General features: G+C 47.6%; 1 protein-coding gene and 1 long non-coding RNA gene across 3 annotated transcripts in view; one reads left to right on the forward strand and one right to left on the reverse strand.

The window, feature by feature from the left end:
* MEGF11 (multiple EGF like domains 11) overlaps positions 1 to 19,281 on the forward strand; it is a 232,459-nt gene extending 213,178 nt beyond the window's left edge. The window contains exons 15-25 of one of the 2 annotated variants that reach the window (XM_028141887.2): positions 776 to 904; positions 1,972 to 2,100; positions 2,592 to 2,720; positions 3,232 to 3,360; positions 4,670 to 4,906; positions 6,465 to 6,583; positions 8,762 to 8,828; positions 9,456 to 9,557; positions 12,036 to 12,092; positions 18,226 to 18,432; positions 19,121 to 19,281. In XM_028141887.2, coding sequence (XP_027997688.2) covers positions 776 to 904; positions 1,972 to 2,100; positions 2,592 to 2,720; positions 3,232 to 3,360; positions 4,670 to 4,906; positions 6,465 to 6,583; positions 8,762 to 8,828; positions 9,456 to 9,557; positions 12,036 to 12,092; positions 18,226 to 18,432; positions 19,121 to 19,281 — 1,466 coding nt within the window. The remainder of the gene's footprint in view (positions 1 to 775; positions 905 to 1,971; positions 2,101 to 2,591; positions 2,721 to 3,231; positions 3,361 to 4,669; positions 4,907 to 6,464; positions 6,584 to 8,761; positions 8,829 to 9,455; positions 9,558 to 12,035; positions 12,093 to 18,225; positions 18,433 to 19,120) is intronic. The other variant, XM_008139107.3, reaches the window with a different exon arrangement.
* LOC129149139 (uncharacterized) lies at positions 3,483 to 21,768 on the reverse strand. Its single transcript, XR_008556103.1, has 3 exons — positions 21,617 to 21,768; positions 18,320 to 18,408; positions 3,483 to 3,730 (listed from the first exon to the last, which is right to left on the reverse strand). It is a non-coding gene; the product is annotated as an uncharacterized LOC129149139 (long non-coding RNA).

Consider the following 21,768-nt stretch of genomic DNA (forward strand, 5'->3'; position numbering starts at 1 on the left):
CTTCAGAGAGCTAATGCTGTAGGAAGAAGGTGGAGGAGGGATTGCAGGGGGGAATGAAAGGTAGGTGCTCGATTAACACTCCGACCTAGTCCTAAAGCTGCTTGTGGCCTAGCTGAGGAAACTAGCCCTTCTTCCAGGGGCCAATGAGTGACTCCTCCGGGAGTGGCTGACACCAAACCCTACAAGCGACTCAAGGTGGAAATACCTTGGAAGCTTGGTGAGTGAGAGCTCCCTGTGGACCCAGGGGGGCTCTCCTGAGGACAGGGCTGAGCTTAGACTTGAGGAACAGGTCAGATTTGGAGAAACAGAGGAAATAGGTGGACAGGGATAGACATCAGGGCCAGTCCTCCAATAAACAGCAGACAGACCTGCCTTCCGCGTCTATCTGTCACTTTCCTTCCAGCTACAAACATCCTCTGCCTCATGGCTATGGGATTAGTAATGTTGGCAAGAGTGTGGTAATGGAGGGCAGAAGGCTGTGGAGCAGTGCAGGGAGCACTGGATGGGTGCAGCAGTGGGATTCCCAGCTCTCCACTTGTGTCTGCGAGACCTCCGTCAAGTGATCCTACCCCAGGGGTTCAATCAGTTCCTCTGCTGGAGGGGATGCAGCTGTGAGCATGAGGGGGGAACTCATTCCTGTGCAAATGGAGAAGGGCCGAGGTGGGCAGTTCCTACATAGACCAGGCTGCAGTCTAGAAACTTCTGGGAATGCAGCTGTGGGTGGTGGTCTGAGTATCGATGGGAGGGCAGGTACCAAGCTGTCCTGTGCCCACAGTGTGTGCTGGAGGGCGCTTTGGGCAGGACTGCGCCCAGTTCTGCTCCTGTGCCAACAATGGGACCTGCAGCCCCACTGATGGCTCCTGCCAGTGCTTCCCTGGATGGATTGGCAAGGACTGCTCACAGGGTAAGCTGCTGCCTCCTGGGAATGCCCCCTACCCCAGGTAAGGCCCCCAAACACCCCACTCCTTGCCACTGGTGCCTCTACCTCCCAGAGCTGAAATCTCCTGTGATAGGAATGTCCACCTGAGTCCCGCTTAGCTCTCTAATATGATGAGTTATTAGGATTGATCACTGGCATTAACTGCCAGTATCAAAGGTATTAATATTGTTGGTAGTACCATTAATATTGTTAATGCTGAAAATTAATACTCCATTAGCACCTGAGCAAGGAGTGGCCCCTACGTTTGGATGGAGAGAAGAGGGGTCAAGGACTGACTGGCATGTTGGAATTAGGGAATAGGAAGTGAGGTGAGGCCAGGGCAGTCACCTTATAGGGGTGAGGGCATCCTGTGGGTGGCCCATGTGAATGGTCCTGGGCACCAATTAAGCCTAGAAAGGGCATTATGGGGGCTGTTCATGTAAGGTGTATCCAATCTAACTACTCTGTGTAGCTCCTTGGCTGATGGGTGAGACCCAGCCTGTACCCCTTAGGGAGGTCCCAGTTAGATGGTCTGGCCTGAGGGAATTTCCATTCTGATGGAGACACAGGTGCCATCCTCAGGGAGCTCACCAGCCAAAAGAGTAGAGTCCCTACCCTGGGGAAGTTCTCATCCTCAGGGGGAAGTTAGCGCACAATGTTCACATAGTAAACTAGGATGTTTACAATCTCTCTACTCTCTCTCTCTCTCTCTCTCTCTCTCTCTCTCTCTCACACACACACACACACACACACACTTGGAATATATATTCCAAGTCAGTCACTCCCAAGAGGTAAGGTTTAAGGAGCCCTCAGAGCTGAGAATCTGGACTTAATGAAAATCCTGGGTGGCTGGGCCAGGAAGTGAACAGAGGAATTCTGGGAATACAGATCTCTCCCCCCCCCCCCCCCCCCCCCCCCGCCGCCCCATAGTCAGGAAATGCCACCTGGGTGCATCCTGGCATCTTAACTCTGACGTGTACCCTTCCACCCTCTCCCTCCCTTTCCTCTGCTCCTCTGCCTTGCCCTTACCCTCCCATCCCACCCGCCTCCAGCTTGCCCACCTGGGTTCTGGGGCCCTGCCTGCTTCCACACATGCAGTTGCCACAACGGGGCGCGCTGCAGCTCGGAGGACGGGACCTGCCACTGTACCCCAGGCTGGACCGGACTCTTCTGCACGCAGCGTAAGCTCCGCCTCCTGGCCGCCAGCTCTTTAGCGGCCTGCAGGCTGCTTTGGGCATTGTTCAGGCTTCCTTGGAAGGCGGGAGGTGGGGTCCAGGGGCTGGGGGGAGAAGGGGCCTCTGGGCTGGGAGCACTTCCCACCTCTAGGATTGAGAAGCTTGTTTGGATTCAGGGGTTAGAGCCCAGAGTCCTGGGAGGTCAGGGCTGGCTGATTCCCCAGCAATCACCAAGACCAGACCACCTTTGGACAGTGGGGCCCAGAGTGAAGAGGAGTGGCCTGTTACTACACAGCCAGGAGACCCCAGCCTGGCTTCTAGTTCCAGAACACCTTTGTCCAAAGGACTCGCCACCCCCTCTGTGTGAGGGTTCAGAGTGTGGGAATGGCCCAGGTGCATGGTCTCACTAGTCTTCACCCCATGCTCAGAGAAAGGTGGCAGGAGACAGGTCTGGTCCCAGCTGCACCTCTGCAGTTGCCCCCACCCTGTTTCTCCAGGCTGCCCAGCAGCATTTTATGGGAAGGATTGTGGGCGCGTGTGCCAGTGTCAGAACGGTGCCAGCTGTGACCACATCAGCGGCAAGTGCACCTGCCGCACAGGCTTCACCGGGAAACACTGCGAGCAGAGTAAGCTGTCCCAACTCATGCCCCTGGGTGTCAGGGCCAGGCCTCAGCCTCCCACAGGGAAAGCCTCCCTAAGGGCCCCCCGATTCTGGGCTCCACACCCTGCTCCCTTGACTTCTGGAGTAACTCCCAAGGAAAAGCGCTAAAGATCGTGCCTACATTGGTGTTTGGTTTCTTCCCCCAGTTGGGTGGGGATGGTGGATTGTTGAGGCACAGCAGATGCCTGAGGGGTCGTGAGGGAGGCAGACCTTGTTCGATCCTTCTTTGCAGCCCGTATGGCACCCAGCTTAGGGCTTGGCATGTGGAGGATACTGATAAATGTGTTAAATGGAAATAGGGGTGGGTGTCCCCCAACTCAGAGGTAGAGCTGCTGTCTACCCCCAAGTATCAAATCAAAGCACAGCGGGAGCTGGAGAAGTAGGTTCCGGTCTGTGAGGCAGAGCTGCCCACGTATAGACGGGAGGGTGGAGCGTGGCTGCATCTCACTGTCTACCCAACTCTTCACGTTACACAGGATGCGCCCCAGGAACCTTTGGCTATGGCTGTCAGCAGCTATGTGAGTGCATGAACAATGCCACCTGTGACCACGTCACTGGCACCTGTTATTGCAGCTCTGGATTCAAAGGAATCAGGTGTGACCAAGGTAATACACAGATGGCAGTCTCAGGCAAGGGGCTGTGGAAAGGGCCCCACGCAGGCAGACTCTAGGGAGATCCCAACAGGAACAACTGGATTGTATAAGGACACTGTGACTTTATTCACCTTTGGACAGAGAGGGGGAGTAAGGTGGGTACCGAGGAGAGGGAGGAGGTTCCAGATGCTGGAGAGCAGATGGAGCAGGCAGTCTCAGCTTCACTGTGCTCATCCTTGGCAAGCTTCCTGTGAGCCAAGCGAGGGTAACCACAAGCTAGTGCTGGGGAAAGTCAGCAGGCCATCTGAAGGTCTGCCACGTTCTGGTCTGTCAACCTGCTAGGTGTCCTTGGGCAGGTCATTTCCTTTTATTGGGCCTGTTACTTCACACGCAAAGTGGAAAGAGTAGATTAGCCCTTGTCTTCCATCATGGCATGAGGTTCCACGGAGAGCCAAGGAGCCCAAAGGGGCTCAGTCTTGGCTCCAAGTCTACAGTCAGAAGACCCCCATAGGGCAATTGGGACGACCAAGTTGAGATAATGTGAGCCCTTGAGAAATGGTTTTGTATAAATAAAACCCCTCTGTAAAGTGCTGCAAACATATAGCGAATTATATTGCTATTGGTTTTAAGGAAATGGGGAATAAGAATGGACTGTTATCCACACGACAGAAAAAGGACCAAAACCATGTACATTGCATTCTGATGGGAGTTAGCCCTTACATATATCAAGAGGGGTTTTGTGAGCAGTAATCGTAGGCACACTGGTACAGCACTCACAGCTCTCATTGCCAGTCTGTCAGGTGGTGCTCACAAGTCCCCTGCAGAGGGTGCAATTACTGAGCCAACTGAGGACTCTCTAAGTCACATCTAAGAAACACAGCTAGTAAGAGGGGCTGAGTCCAGTTTTTCCGACTCGTGAGAAACCTGACACTACCAATTACTGGTTGTCTGATCTTGGGCAAGTTACCTAATCTTTCAGTGACTCAGTTTCTCCATTTGTGAAAGAGAAAGAATTAGTCCCTATTTCATCAGGCTGCTGGGAAGGTTAAATGAGTTATTATCTAACTTATTTTTTGAAAAAGAGTAAAATATTCAAACATTGTTTCCAATCCACAATCACATTTGTCCCTGGGGAGTTCCCTAGGACTCCACTCATTTTAGGCAGTTGAAGAAATAGGCACAGTAAGGGGTTGGAATCACAGGAATTAAACACTAGGGCCAGGACCAGAACCCAAGCCTCCTAGTGTTAGAGGAGTCCAGGTCCCACAGAGATCTGAAGAACCAGCAGGCGTCCCAGCTGAGGCCCTCCCTCCGCCCACAGCCGCCCTCATGATGGAGGAGCTGAATCCCTACACCAAGATCAGCCCAGCGCTGGGTGCAGAGCGGCACTCGGTGGGTGCTGTCACAGGCATTGTCCTCCTGTTGTTCCTCATTGTGATGCTGCTGGGCCTGTTCGCCTGGCGCCGACGCCGGCAGAAAGAGAAGGGCCGCGACCTGGCTCCCCGTGTCTCCTACACACCCGCCATGAGGATGACCAGCACTGACTACTCCCTCTCAGGTAAGGGCTATGCCCCAGCATTCCCATCTCCCTCACACATACAACCCAGGAAGAGCCACAACATATCCTTGGGGACACCCGAGTTTACTGCTGAAGGTGGGTGGTCATGCCTGCAGGGTGGGTGGCGGGGGCTGGATGCTCAGACTCCCCTAGAGAGATGATGGGAGTGGAGAGCAGGTGCCTACTTGAGAAAGGTAGATGAGGTCCCATGGGGTATCATTTCCTGGGCCCCCAGCTCTGAGTGCCTGTGATTAGGAGCCTCCTTCCATTTCCCCAGACCTTCCCATCCTTCAACCACAAGAGCACCCACCTAAATAGCAACTTTCCTAAACTCTCCAGGGGAACTTCTCCCAGCTGATGGCTGTGACAACTCAGGACACTGGCTTTGGGACCCAGTGTCCCCATTTTGCTTCTTTGGGTGAAGGTCTCAGTAAACCTCCCTTCCCAGTTCCCAGAGTCAGGAGAGCCCCCAAGGGGGTTGTGCCTGACTTGGGGGAGAGCTGAAAGTGTGGGCAATGTCCCTCTGGCCAGGCCTATTGGAAATCAGCCTGTCCATCAATGTGGTGGTAATCCCAAACATCAGCCATGGGAGTCTGAGGGGGGTAGGGGGACTATTGGGTCAGATCCTTCCTCTCCCCTCAACCCTAGACTGCTGCCTTAGAAATAAGGAAGGCTTTTTGCTTCATATTTAGTTAAAAAGAAGAGGCTGAAATGCTCTGAAAGTGCTCTCAGCCCTGAGCACAAGGATGACAGCTCACTCCAGCTGGCTCCATTGCTCATGGCTGATCTGAAGGCTCCTACACCTTGTATTTACAAAACCAACATCATGCCAGCCCACTCCTGCTACATGTTGCCTACCGTGTGCCCAGCTCCATGCTAGGTGCTCCAGGATAGATGGAGGTGGCCCAGATGCAGACCTTACCTTCAGAGTCCCCTGCAGAGGGTGCATGGGACATGTAAACACTTGTCCTTGTCCTTGCAATCCCGCCACCTCCCTACTCCCACCCTGGGGTTTCAGCCAAAGCAGGTATCCTCTGATGAAAGCCCAAGCCCAGAGATTTGGGGATTTTCTTCTATGACTATAATAAGCAAGCTTGGCCAGGTTTGCCCATGCCATTCCACTGGAATCCCCCAGCCCTGTCAAGAGGTCCTGGAATCCATAGGGCAGGAGGGCAGGACTGGAGCCAAGGGGCCTCACTACTGGGGTCTAACCTTGGGGGGTAGGCAGGAGAGGATCAACACAGCCCTAATACTGACTGGGGGACAAGTGAGGCTGTCAAAGCCAACGTTTCCTCATCCATGCTCCTGGTGCCACCCTCCACACTGGCAACATTACCGTGCATCCTGCATGCTTCAGGGAAGGCCACCGCAAGGGAAGGGGAAATCCGGCTCCACAAATTTCAGTAGGGGTAGTGGATGCCAAATGTTTGGGGGATGGAGGTCTTGGCTATCTCTTTGCAGAGCACCCTCAAGGCTGCCCAGCCCAAGCATTAGTATTGGGGCATCTCATGCCAGGGGCAGGAGTATGATGGTATGTGGCAACTTGTTCTCTTCCCAGATTTGTCTCAAAGTAGCAGCCATGCCCAGTGCTTTTCCAATTCCAGCTACTACGCACTGGAGTGCGGGGGGCCTGCCACCAGCCAGGCCAGCACTCTGGACAGGAACAGCCCCACCAAGGTACCGGGCCCCTGACTCCCCAGCCCCTATCCACTGTCCACCCATTCAGTCCTCACCTCTGCCCAGGAAGGAACTGTAACCCCCTCCTCCCTTGCCCCCACCCCCCCGCACTGGAAGGTCCCCCTGGAACCAACTGCCAGTACATTAAACACAGCCCTGTGGTCCATGGGACACGTAAACACTCTGTGAGCATGTAATAGGGAACCTACAGGTTACATGAAGCCAACAAGCACCATGTAACCAATAGGCATCACATGTAACTAACCATAGCATCACTCAATATAACATAAACCCCCACACCTGTATGCAACCAGTTGGTACCAAGTCATGTGATCATAGAATCATGTATAACCTTGTCACATAACAATGTACACCATGTAATCACTTTTGCCACATGTTAACACATGTAATCAAAATACTACACCACAAACCACCAATCACTGCAGTAGGCTACCAATATCATGTGTGCAACCAGCACATTAGAGAGTAACCACTATTACTCAGGTAACCAGCTGATGTCCTTGTACCTGGACATACCACATGTCATCAGTACACAACCATTTATTGTAATCAGAAAGGATGTGGGACCCAAACATCAGCCATAGCTAGTGTTCTCATTAACAGTGAGTCCTGTGGGCCTTTTCTCACAGCTCTGAGCATAAACCTGGGCTGGTGGCAAGATGTCATCTTACAGCCTTTGGGCAAGGATGTCTCAGAATACATGTGTAGTGAGCCCTGCTGGTGTACTAGGACCCATACCTGGCAGAGTGGGAGGTTCAGAAATGAGAAAGAACAGCCTCAAGGACCACAATGTTTGACAGGTTCATGCTGCCCATACCTCCTGACACCCACCTATGTATATATACACAGTAGCAGGCCCAGACTCCTGGCTTCCTGTAACACCCCTCCTGCCAGGAACATGGATGGGAGCACAGTTTTCATATTCCAGGCCTCTGCCCTAGAGCTCGGGGAAACTTTTCTCCCTGTCTGCTCCACAGAACCGAAAGCAATGCAGCCTGGACCCCCTAGAACAGATACTGTACAACCGAGGACAACCACTGTCAAGCCAACATTCCAAGGCCACACACTCTGATTTTCCAAATGGGAGTGCTGCATACAGGATACTTTGAGGCCTATATGTAAGGACTGTGGCCATCAGCCCCATACACAGCCCTATAGCTCTGACCCCATTCCAGTGTATCTCCTCAGCTCAGATCCCCATTCCCAGCTTTAGCTTTAGGCTTATCTGAGTAGCTGAAAGCTAAGAGAAAGGAATTGCATTTCCCAGTAGGAGGCCCTTGATTAACTAGAGCCACATTATCAAAGCTGCAGCAGGTAAGAGACAGAGGATGCAAGGGATAACAAGGTCCTTTGTGGCTATGTCATTCTTGGTCTCATTCTAATAGAAAGTCTCAGCCACTTTCAGTCAAGTGCTGGAGTTACTGCAGAGTAGCCCACTTATTAACTCTCTGGCTCACCTCACCCCAGGGTCCAAAGTGGCTCTGTGTGGTCAAAGACCCCTCAGCCTGGCAAATAGGACATATGTAGCAAAAGCAGGCAGCTGTGATGAGATGATACGGATATGGGTCCCAGAGCTCTGCCACAGAGTCCTTGTGTAACCAAGTGCAGGACCTGTAAAATGAGGACAACCATCCTTGCCTCATACGGCTGTGAAAATGCAGGAAGAGGAAAGATTGCACCATAAGGACACCATACCCTGAAGCTTTCCCTTGGTCATATGAAAGGGAGACTCTCACACTCAGCCCCAGTCTCGTGGCAGAGATGCCAGTGATGTTGCAGGTGGCCTCAGCACCATCCTGTGCTGGAGATGGCCTCATGTTGCAGGTGAGACTGCCAGAGCCCACCGAGCTGACCTACTTCCCCTGTCAGAATCAGCTTGGTTGAGGCAGGTTCTCTGCCCTTGGGAAGGACCTTCCCCTGCCCTCCTTTTCCCCAAAGACCTGGAAACCCTACAGCTTCAGCCAGACAGCTTAAATGGGTGTATGCTCTGTTCTGCTGCCATCAGCCACACCATGGTGGCCTCTCACAGAACACCTAGCTCTCCCTTTCCCTCAACACTAGGACATAGGTGGGTGCACAAGGCTGGGAAGAGTGAAGTCTGGGCAGGGGGCACCTCCAGGCACTAGGTATTAACCGGCTCTCCTACTTTCCAAACAGCTCAGTAACAAGTCCCTTGACAGAGACACAGCAGGCTGGACCCCTTACAGCTATGTGAACGTGTTAGGTCAGTAGTGGTTTGAGTATGGTCCCTTGCCATCATGTCCTACCCTGTTCTCCTTCTCTGCATTGAGGGGGGCCCTGTCCCATCTCTGAGAGAGAGGGTTAGTAGATGAATCCTGAGCATGATTTCCCTCAGGGAGTAGGGGTATGGGGAGGAACCCCAAGTGCCTTTTTCAGACTTATAAGCAAATGAAGCCCAGGACCCTCTTCATTCCTATATTAGGGGGTAGGGAGAGGGTGGCTGTGACCCAGGGAAAGAGACTTAGGGCCCCAGGTATGGAGATTCCAGATAGAGGCCAAAGATGTACTCACCATCTAGAAAAGGAACCCCTGTCTGACCCAGGCCCTAACAAGGTACCCCTTTCAAGGGTTTCTTCCACTGTTCTAGTGGACACCAATTCCTATAAAGGGTGGGATGGGGGTAGGGGTAGAGGGGGTGGGGAAGCAAGGCCAATGGCCTCAGCTCTAGCAAACCCCCATGGCCCTGCTGGCCCCAGCCCCTTTGGATGCTACACATAGGGGCCCTAATTCCTTCTAGCCTGCCCTACCATTACCCTCAGACCCCCATCCCCTCCCCTGCCAAACCAGGGCCCTGGGAATAATGGCTCCTCCCTGTCATTCCTCTCACTAGACTCCCATTTCCAGATCAGTGCCCTGGAGGCCAGGTACCCGCCAGAGGATTTCTACATTGAACTTAGACACCTCAGCCACCCCGCTGAGCCACACTCACCAGGTTAGACAACCCCAGCCCTACCCTTTATCCCTAAGACTCTCATACCAGTCCAGACTCAGCACTGGCCCTACCTCCCATTCCTGCTCCTCGCTTGACCCATCCCCATTCATCTCAGAACTCTCCCTATTGAAACCCCCCTCCCTCCAAACATGATTAGTCTACAATCCCAATCCCCTAACAAATGAGACCTGTCTGCTCCCATCATGGTCAGTAGATGTGGACAAACTATGACTGGTATTAGAGGAAGGGGACACAACATGATTGTAATCCCTGCAGTCCACAGAATACAACCCAAAACCCATTGAGAAATGACCTGAGGATGGCAACATCTTTGGGGTTATCTGGATCGTCTGAGTGTGGATGGCAAACAGAAGGCTCTCTAGCCCAAAAGCCCAATGTCCCCCAGACCCACCAGTGGCCTAGGCTAAGCTCTCCCAGATCCTAGGGTAGGACTATCCCGTAGGAATCGGAGAAGCTGGGGCAGGATGTGTCAACAAACATCCTCTGTGCTCATGTATTAGGTTCAAATTTGGTATCCTGGCAAATATGCAAAAAGGATACTTGGAAAGTCAGTTCTGCAATGAAGATTGTGGATAGAAGTTACAGGAGGTATCACAGGAGCAAGTGCTATGAATGAACAGAGAATGTGGGCTCCCTACAAGTGCCCCTTTAGGGCAGGACCTTAGCACCCTGGACAACCTTGGCCTGAGCTCAAGCTCTAGCTGGTTTCTAGATCTCAGGCAAACAGCCCTATCAACCTCTGCAGGTCTTTAGGCCCAGTAACACTAAGTGAAGATTCCAAATTCATCTGCTGATTGAGTAGGCATGGGCTGCAGAGACCCTGTACCTGTACCCAGAAGGCTGTATTCTTGGTTATAGGGCTCATGGGCAGTGTCCAGGGCATTTAGTAACCCCACCAAATACATCTTCTCCCTCTCCCCGCCCCCACCACACACACTACCACCCTCCTGTATCTCTTTCCACATTGGAGCATCCTCTGGGCTCAGCCCAGATTTTTCTCTGCTCTGAGATCTCACTCTTCAACCAGTGTAGCCAGAGCCACCACTTAGTCATTTTGGGGGTTATATCCAACCAGGCTGGTGGCCGATGGGAAAGAATACTTGGAGAGATCTAGGTGTAACTCAACTTCTTACTTGTTGGTGTGGTCATAGACAAGTCACTGCCCTTCTTTGGGCCTCTATTTCCTGTTATATGAAAAGGGGGAAAGTGAATAGCTTAGCCTCTGTCCCTCAGGGAGGGCAAAGGAAGCCCTTGTCTGGTGTAAAAGTGCTGACCTAATGACAGGGATACAGACTATTGCAGTCATGTTTCTGAAGGGCACAGGTACTGGCCAGTAGAAGAATAGCAAACCTTAGACCTCATTCTGCCCTATCACTTAGTAATGTATGGAAGGCAGGCAGACAAGAGTATACTCCTATAAATTCAACTGGGAACTCTATGTGCAGGAGGTACAGGAAGTATCTAAACAGCAACATGTTGGCTGGTCAGTATCAGAAACTAATGAGTCCAGAGGAGCCAAACTGTAAGCACTTGCTGCATGTCTTGCCTAGTATTGTGTCCTCAATAAAAAGCTGGGGGTGGGGGTAGGGTGTGGAAATGGTTTCAACTTTGAGCCAGTGTCATTACTGCCCCAACCTAAAAATGCCAGACAATTTCTTTTCTGGGATCAACAGCTGCAAAGAACCTGAGCTGTATGTCCTGCCTGTGGCTTAAGCTCAGGACCATGTACTGTGGAAGCCTAGGATAAATTGTGACAACTGAAAGGGAGGAAAGAAACCCTTGGGATTGAAAAATACCGATAATACATTTCAGAGACAGCTCTCAATTAGGTGTAAATGGTCCACCCAAAAAGGAAGGAATAACTAAGAAAGCTGACTGTGGATGGGGAATGACTGTATATCCCGTAAAGATGACCTCAGTCACCTGTCCACCTCCCTCTCTGGGTCCCCTCAGTCAAGCTTCTGCTCCAGAAGAGGAGAGGCAGGACCAGAGCTGAGAGGTAAGAAACAGTCTTCAACCCTATTCTAATATCCAAAAGAACTAGGATTTGGAAAAACATGCACCCTTCCCAAGCTAAGAAATGGTTCTGATTCATTCCTTATCGTATACTTTCGGAGCCTGAAACTTCACCTACAGTGACTGCAGGTGGCATCAGAACTGCCTTTGATCGCCTCCTGGAGAACATTCCCCTCAGAATGAAGGTTAAAGAGGAGGAATGCTGAATATGCCAGGGGGCGCTGTAGCTCACCATTAATGCTTATGAGCCTTTTAAGAATTACTATATGGTCAGAAAGATTTAGAGTCAAGTAAACCCAGAACAATTTTCTAGCACTAAAGAACTATTTATTTTCTGGGTAGGGGAGAAAGAGAAAAAGGCAAACAAAAGATTGAAGCCTACACATGCAGTCCAAGTAAACCTCACACCCATGTTTTTCTTTCCTTATACTCTTTCTGCAGGTGCTTGTGGAATGGATAGACGTCAAAACACATACATTATGGACAAAGGCTTCAAAGGTAGAGTATCCAATCCTGACGTCCCATTAGAAAGGGCTTAGCAAGATAAAGAGTGCAGATCTGAAATGGCCAGAAATTCTACCTGAGAGAACTGCGCACCTGTTCCCCCCAAGCCCCTTAAAAGTTAAAAGACCACAGGACCTGGGGCTGCTGGGTAGCTCTGCTACCATAATAATAAATTCATCTTTTGATTTCAGTTGCACCTGCTTAGCAAACGCTGTGGGTTTTTTATAGATGCCAAATAAATGTCTTTGGAAATGTGGAACGTCATTATCCAACCAATTAGTACGAGTTAAACTGATTAAAAATCTGAAATAAAGTCAATCTACCTGCCCCAGAGGCTTCCTGTCATTGCACTGGTAAGAAATGCCACCCTGCCACCTACTGGCTTTCTGGGGCACAAGGAAATGAAAATGATACCCTAATGATGTATGGCACTCCACCCTCAAGAAATCTCTGCCCCCGAGAGCGGGGACACCAGGACTAATCCCAAAACATGGGAACTCAAGTCGGGTCATCCTTCTAGGAAGTCTCTGGGGAAAGCCAAGATGAAAGGTCAGGTCCTGTTCCTGGGCTTAGGCCCGAGGTTTAAATGACAGAAGGTGTGAAATAGGTGGCTTTGGAACCATGGCACTTATTACTCTGTCACTTATTAACTGAGACCTTAGACTGTGAGCTCTCCAAGGCCCAGTTTCCTCATCTACAGGGTTGGGATAATTATGCCTATCATCCTGTCGTCTAACAAGGCTGTCAAGAATATTAAATAAAATCACAGGTGGAAAGTGTTTTTGCATATTGTAAAATATTATATACTACTGTAACAGGGCTGTCCTTTTGTCTCAGAGGTCTATTTAAGAGTCTCAGCCAAACCAGGTAAGAGATGACTGACAGCAGAGGTCCCAATGGATATCGTAAATCTAGCTGTGCACTAAAATCACCTGGAAAGCTTGCTAAAACTACACATGTTCATACCCCATCTCTGCAAGATTCTGATGCTGTAGATCTAGAGTGGAGCCCTGGGATCTGCACTGGCAACTCTGGGATCTGCATTAGCACAGAGCATCTCAGGGTATTCCTATGCAGCAATGACCCAACTAACACTTAGAAACCACTGATTTAGACTGACCCAGATTTCCTGGATTACTGTTCTGGTCTATCCGACTCAACCTTAGACACACCCAAAGACACAACCATTTCCTAACCAAAGAGAGCTAGTCATCTATAGCCCTTGGTAAGGTAGCTATTAGAAATGGGGTGAGCTAAGAGTGGGTGGGTGGTGGTGGTGAGAAGTGTGCTCTGAGCAAGAGACAGGAAGGGCAAGACTCCATCAGCATGTTAGAGTGCACACTGCTGAAGAGAATCCTCTGGAGACAGGTCATGCCCAGGCTCCTGGCCAGCTAGCGAACACTCCCTTGGGAGCATTATTTTGGCAATTTTCTGAGTTTTGACTTAAACTATCCCAATGAAGGCAAGCACCATTACAGCAGTTATAAGACTTAAAACAGAAAAGATAGCTCTACTGCTTTAGCGCTGTGAACTGAGACCTGTTTCTTTCTCAAATAGGCATGAGGATTGGGCAGAAATATTATTAAGGGCCTTTTCAGATCTAAGAATATGCATTACTCAATCGTAAATAAGCTCAAAACAGGCCCAGACACCTCAACAAATAAGCACACAACTTTCCTATGCACTGTGTTGTCCTGCCCACTGTGATTAGAGCTTCTTTCAGACTTGCAACCATGAATATCAAACAGTGCTAAGGAGAGCATTGTCTCTGCTTCAGTGTCATTCATTCCTGTTTTGTGGTCATATATTTGAGCCTCTGAGTGCAGATTTTGTTTCACCACTGTGGCTACAATCGTCCTTGGAGACCAACATATCTGAACAAAAGAATTCAAAGAGGAAAAGGGAATGTCCCACTTCAAAACTTTACAGAAGTACTTATCCAAGACCTGGAACAAACCCACAATAACTGGCTGAACTCCTAAACACTTACTAAACTAGTTTGTACCAGGAATGAACTTATTTCCCAAACCTACTGGACCAAACAATTAAGAGTGAAGAGTCTTTAAGTATTCTCTGAACTCCCCCTCTGCACAACGAACTACCTCATGTTCAATTCCTTGTCTATCAGGCATTTCAAACTGCTGTAGAAGAAATCTTCCCCAATACTCTCCATCACCTTTATGATCCTGAAATCCTGGATTCCACTATTGCTGCCATTTTTTCCACCTTATGCCCTTTGGTAATCTAACCAACTCTCTTCTTGAAGTTGCCTTGGGTTCCAAGGTAGTTAGGAGCCCACTGACACCCTGAAAACTTATTTCAACTATTGTGGTTCTCCTGACTGATACCTTCCCTTTCCTCTCCCAATATCCTTGTCTCTCAATCCAGAGAAGGATACTAACATTGGGCTAGAAAAAGGCAGTGGGGCCTTCTAATAGTAGTAGTCAGCTGAGATGGAATCCCTAGGTTTTCCCCAACAGTAAAATATTGGCCTTAGCTAGATGTTAGTTGAACCTAAAGCCCTGGTAAATTCAGATCCCACTCGCAAGGTGGCCTTGAAAGTCACTTCCCCTTCTGGATTTGCTGCTCCCTTTTACAAATGAAGATGTCTACGTTAGCTCATTTCAGAGGTCCCTTCTGCCTCCCATAGTATATGGCTGTGTGTAATTTCTGGGAGGTAGGAACTAGCTGAGATCAAATGCCAGGGCATTATCGGGCTAACCCTTTAATATGGATACTAATTACAGGCCTTGGAGGAGTGACTGACTCCCCAGAGCTTGGGTAGCCTTGGTTGATGCTTCCCCTTTCTTAGTAAAATGCCCTGAAGTGCAGGGACTGGCCTTGGGGAGGGGCGGAAGGGTGGAACTCTAAAAGGATGAGGAAATATCTTAGAGCAGCTGGTTATTCTTCCCCTTATCCTACCCTCTCTCCCTCATCTCCCTCCCTCTGGGCAGGCAGGTAGATGACTCAGCTGAAGAAGAGAGTAGCTTCCCGCTTGCCTAGAGGTCCCCCAACTACCAGTTCCAGATAGGAATCCAGATTATTCCATAACTCAATACCCTCCCCTACCACCTCACTTCACCTCAACATATACGCACGCACGCGCACATGCACACACACATTTCATCCTTTGTCTTTACTGCTGGCCCCTTTATGGAAAACACAGCTTCCCCCTGACACTAATCACCTCCCCCACAATCCAAACTTCTTTTTTATCCATTTAGGTGTGTCCCCTGCTGCAGATCAATTTATTCCCCCAAACTTGAAACAGCCATGACTTTTCTGGTGGAAATGAAAAGAGGGACACTAGTACCTGGCTGGGGCTCTATTAGGCACTGAGCTAGAGCTCCATGGCTCTCCCACTGCCAAGGCTCTCCTCACTGAGGCACATTGCCTTATCCCTGAATCAGTCAAGGGATATCCACGAAAAGCTTAGAGCTTGGCCTTTCTCTTTCAGCAGGGCTTGGCCCTATAGATAAAAGGTGTCCCCTGAAGGTAAGGTGAAGCTGTTGCAGATATACTTTGCATTTAGTACAGATATTGGAGAAGAGCACAAGGAAACTGATAGGAGGGAAAAACACCTTGATTGGGTATCAGAGAAGACAGGGGTTGAGTCTTAACTACTTACTAACATTAAGCAAACTTTATGAGTTTCAGTTTCCACATTTCTAAAGTAGTAATACTAGTCCTTCCAGCCCAGCCTCCTTCACAGATATAACAAGTTTCAAATGACCTAAAATACTAGTTTTAAGTGCCACACAAAGTGAGCTATCGATATTCATTAAGTTCTAGAACAGCGGTCGCCAACCTTTCAAACCTCATGGACCACCAGTGGTCCCGCCGGTTGGTGACCGCTGATCCAAAGATGTCCTTAAACCGGCGGTCACCAACCTTTCGGACCTCACGGACCACACCGGTTGGCGACCGCTGTTCTAGAAAATATGCAACTGAGGCAGCTGCCAAACAAAGTAAAAGGATGTATTTGGGAGGAGAGGAGGGGTAAGGTGTTAAGACTTCTCTCAGAAGACAACCCTTCTTTAAGCAATTCCAATCCTCAGCTTCCAAACAAGCCACTGAGGCACACTGCCTTACTCCCTGGCTGGTAAGTTCAGAACACTTAAAATGGGACCAATGAGCCATACTACCAGGGTTTCTGGATTTAGCCCCACTCCCTTGTTGGAAGAAACAAGCACTCACTAGAAGCAGGTCGTGGTCCAGGACCCATAGGCACCCCTTCCTCCTTGAGCTAAAACAGCAGCTGGGCCAATGGCCTCCCTTTAGTCCTTGCTGGGGCTGGCTGGGCCTGCTCATTGTCTAGCAAGAATGTTTTCTCTTTCTGTCTAGGGTTTTATGCTAGAAAGAGGCTATAATCTAAGATGGAACCAAGACAATATCCCTCTCCACTGTGAGCTAAGTTGTGATGGAAAAGTGCTCTGAGCCTGGTTTCTAGAGCTTGCTTTGCTACTGATTAGCAGTATGACCCTAGAGAAGTCACTTCCCCATGTGAAGCCTCAATTTCCTCATAAGCCATGGGGGGAGGGGCGAGAATCATATTATTGCTCTACCTACACCACAGGGTGTTATGAACACTTGAAGGAACTAATAGGTCAATGTACTTTTGTACAAGATTGAGGAAATGCTACCTGCTGAAACAGACATCCACTCTACACCAAGAGAAAAGTAAATCCCCTCACAACCACCAGTTAGGGAAGAAAAGACTACTTGTGGTAACACATACCTCAACTACTTCAGCCACATGGCATGTTCTGTTCTATTCTCGCTGTACCAAGGTTCATTAGTCACCCCTTGAGTTACAAGATCACTTTCCCTTTACATTTCCATCAATTTCACAAGTTGGGAGCAGAAAGCAGAGATAAATAGCAACCCAAATGTAATTTGTGATAGTTCTAGAAAAGGATCATCCAAGACTATCACCACCTGCTACCACTTGTAGAAATTTAGAGTGGAGAGGCGATTTAGATCACTCTTGACTTTCAAGCTCCAACTCAGTGCTTGTTTCTAGAAGCCCCCTTCCCCCTCCCTGCCCCCGGGCTGGCAGAGCCTCAGACAGATGAGGACCAGAACTGCCAGGTCACAGAGAGTAAGAGTAATAAAACCCTGACTCACTTGGGACAATCTACAGGAGGCAGTGATCATCTCCAAAAGGGGAATGGGGTAGAGACTGAAGGAAGGGCTCCCCTTTCCTCATGTGACTCCCAGTCACAAAGTGAACTTTCTCTAGTAGTTACCTGGCTTTATATTGGGAAACTAGTTTGTATCTCTTTATCCTAACATTCCTTGAAGTATGGAGGATGATGCATGCCTGAGAGGTGGCAAGAGGAAGCATGAGTTCCCCTAGTATCAGAGAAAGTTATTATTAAAATGTTTCATTTAGCATTCACGAGAACTGAAGTAAATGACCCCAGAGAATACATTGCAGGCTTGCGAGAAAATAGGAACTTTCCAAAGGCTAGCTTAAGACCCAGGTGTTTCTGAGACCTCTATTACACTTCTATCTGCCCCACCTCTGATCACGAGCTTCTCAGAGAACAGGGATGCAGCCAATTTGCTGCTGAAAGGATACCAAATTGCTAGCACCTGTGCCAACACACACACTACTTCTTCTGAACCTAAGCATCTTAATCATCAGAACAAATTCAGAAAAATGGTATTACAGAAAATGCACAGGCCAAGGAGTCCCAAGGCATAGATTTAAGTCTTGGCACTGCCACTTATGAGCTGTGTGACCTTAGCCAAGACATTTCATCTCTCTCTGGGCCTTCATCCTATAAAATGCAAACTATCACCTATCCTTGCAGGATTTTGTAGAAATTAAATAATAGATGTGTAAGTACATTATGAATATCTTAAATTAATCTCTCTGGTGCTATATCTGACTACTAAAAACAAAAATGTTCCTATCCCTCCAAAAACGTAAGTTTTTTTAGGGAAAGAACTCTGCCTACTTATTAAGTATGTTGAGTGCTTTCCTAAGTAATTCTTGGACTATCACAGGCTATTACGGCTCCAGGATCCCGAAAGCACATGAACTTGACTGCAGTCTGTTTCTGGTATTTAAACTGTCTTATGTCCTTGTTTATCCTAAGAAATCTCTCTTGCCTTGCAGATTACATGAAAGAATCCGTGTGCAGTTCTAGCACTTGTTCCTTGAACAGCAGTGAAAACCCTTACGCCACAATTAAGGACCCACCCATCCTCACCTGCAAGCTTCCAGAAAGCAGCTATGTAGAAATGAAGTCGCCTGTGCACAGGGGGTCTCCGTACACAGATGTGCCATCCTTGTCGACATCTAATAAAAATATATATGAAGTTGGTAGGTGTCTCAAATAAGTAACTTAGCGAAATCAGGGCAATAGTGCAGCATCTGAAATAAAAACAATCCCGCTCTACTCACCCTGTCTGAAAACACACCTTTTTTTTGTTGCTTTTTAAGGACTCCAAGGCAAACTGCCTTCCCCAGGACTACCCTCCTCTCTCATGCAGGAAATCAAATTCTTGTGCCAACTCTGCTTTAAAACAACAACAACATACCAGGACTAGTATGAAGCAGAAATACTGGAGGTGGGGAGTGGGTACACACACATACACCTCAACTGATTGTTGATACAAATCCCAGTTTAAAAAAGAAAACAATCAGAACAGAATATTTATTAACTTTTTAAATCACCACCTTCTATTTTCTCCCAGTTTAACCCATATCCCTGGGCTGAGTGCTAAGAATAGCAGTGAAAACCTTACACCACAATTAAGGACCCACCCATTCTAAATATTCTAAATATTTAAATCTCTTCCGTTTTGACCAAGCTTTGGATGGGATTCTGACAGCATGCTCACTTATGTTTCCCATCTCTTAGCATTAGTCCTAATCCTCATATTTATCACAGATTTATGAATCCCTGGCTTCTCTCACCACCCAGTTAAATAGAACTCTCTTCCCCCCCCACAACATGACAACCAAAGCTAATCTGTTCTCTGAACTCATTTTTCACTATATTCCTTAGAGCCCACAGTCAGTGTGGTCCAAGAAGGCCGTGGTCCCAACTCCAGCTATATCCAGAATCCATACGACCTACCTAGGAACAGCCATATTCCTGGTCATTATGACCTCCTCCCAGAAAGACAGAGCCCTGCCAATGAGCCCTCCCAGGACAAGCAGTCTTAAGAGGGATAAGCGTCTCTCTTGCAATGTGCTCTACTGAATATTCTGACTGAAAGAAGACAATCCCCTGACTTGAAATAATGGTACAGACCGACTTCAGCTGCGTGTTAGTTATTACTTTCACCTGGAACTAAAGAAGAGCTTCCAAGTGGGACTGGGGTAATTGCTCAAAAAGTCTATTTGCAAAGGTAAATCCTATCACTCACCCAACTCCAAAAGACCTGGATTACATGATCTTCTAAAACATTTAGGATACAGTTACTCATCAACATCAGCTAAATACAGCTAACTATATTTACTTATATATTTAATTATCTGAAACATGATGGTTAAAGAACATGTAGAATAGGTTTTATAAACCTTCCTAGGAGGAAAGGGGGACTGAGGAGGGGAGAGGATTAATTTAAAGTACCTGAAATGTATATGTACTTTTGGTTGCTGTTACCATCAACATCTGTTTGATTACCTAAGATAATCAGTACATAGACAAAAACTGTGCTAATATCAATCCTAAAGTACCTACACATATATGTCTGGTCTGTCAAATTACAATGGCCAAGATTACAGATTATTTTGTAGTCTAATGCTAACAACTTCAATTTTTTAAAATAAGACTTAAATAAATACAAATTATGTGTAGCACTGAACCTGGCTTAACATCTCAGATGTGAAATTAGAATCCATACTTCTCTTATTAGCACCAAGTATATCAGGATGCTCAAGAACCTGCATTTTGCTATCTAAAATAGTATTATCTTCCATGGTAATAGATGAAGCCTTTCTCTAAGAGTCAATTTCAGTTTAAAGAACATTTTAAGAACGAACCAGGGTTTTTGAGTTCGGCTATATGCAACCAATAAAACTGAAAGCTAAAATAATAATAATACATAAATACAAATTAATTTTCCCTCTTCTGCCCCTGCTGGTAGTAGAAGAAAAAATGTTTTCAAAGCTCAATAGCCTCTTTCAGTCTACAACAATATTTCTGGCCAGTTTTGACCAAATCTTGCCAATTCCAAGTTCCAGAACATTGCCAACTCAGCCCTGGCCTTATATCTCCTTGGTCACCCAACACCTGAGTCATTCCATGGGAAATAAAACTGTGATGCTTTAAGCAAGCAGTCACAGGCTGATAAGAATTAAGTATCCCTAAAAATGGCTATTTGGCCTCTCATCAAGTTTATTTGGTTGGCATTCCTTGACTCAAAAGAGTACTTACTTTCAAGCATTTCTTCTTAAATCTTGAGCTGGATATAATATAGAACTAAAAGTGTAGAGCAGGGGTAGGGAACCCTTTTTCTGCCAAGGGCCATTTGGATATTTGTAACATCATTCGCAGGCCATACTAAATTATCAAGTTAAAATTAGCCTGTTATATTTGGTCAAACATTTAATTAACTCACCACTAATGCCTGGGCAGGGCCAGAACAAATGATTTCTCAGGCCTTATACGGCCAGAAAGTCAGACGTTCCCCACCCCTGGTATAGAGGAAATTAAACAAAAGAGGATATATCAAGTTAAAATTGCTTCAAGTACATTATGCTTTTTGATGGAACTAAATTGAAATAATCAAAGAATGTACTATAATCAGTTGCTGTAACATGATGTAAAAACTTTAGAGTATATAGCACGTAAGGACATGAAAGAACTTCTACTTTCTACCTTAAACCCACCATCTGCTGAGATAGCCAAAACTGAATTACAATGAGCTAATGTTCCAGATCCCAGTATTCAGACATGTCTATACCTTCCATTACTAATGAACTCAGGTAAATGGGCTCAGATGAGTCTAAATGGAGTCAGTTCCCAAGCCCTAAAGAGGACCTCCTCACAAGAATTAAAGACTGAAAGGGCAAACCATGAAAACTAATGGACACCCCTATACCACTCCATTCTCTGATAATAGTTCTGCCTGGAAACATACTTCCAAAAGGTATACAGAAGAGGAAGTACATGACTGCAAAGCTGGAATAGCTGCTACAGGAAGTGTGGGAGTTCTGAAGTCCTTGATACAAATTGGAAGTCTGCCATGGAACCCATTAGTTTGGCCAATAATCAGCAAAAGCAAGGACAAAAATGAGTAATCCCCCTCCCCCACTTCACTCAAGGCTTAAGCAAATGTTAGGGGAAAATAATCTAATACTTAACATGAATGCTGCATGTGTGCATGGGAGCAAGCAATCAGCAATAGCAAATTTACTTTCCAAAAAGTCTTATTAAATATAAATACTAGAAAATTACTTTGTAGACCCAAATAAATATTTCTCATACATATGTAGAAAGAAATATAGATAAGAGGCTTACCTCAGTATTTCAGGGCAGCAAGTGCTCAATTACCTTTGTGAAGCAAGAACTAAGAATCATGGTGAAGTCAGATCAGCAAGGAGAACTTCATCTCCATCCCAGGTGTTATCTTCTTCCCTTACCCTGCATGTACAGTAACTGCTGCCTGGCAAACTGCAAACAAGCACTATCACTCAAGTTTCAAG

Source organism: Eptesicus fuscus, chromosome 5 (assembly GCF_027574615.1).
Source record: "Eptesicus fuscus isolate TK198812 chromosome 5, DD_ASM_mEF_20220401, whole genome shotgun sequence".
NCBI classification, from domain to species: Eukaryota; Metazoa; Chordata; class Mammalia; order Chiroptera; family Vespertilionidae; genus Eptesicus; species Eptesicus fuscus.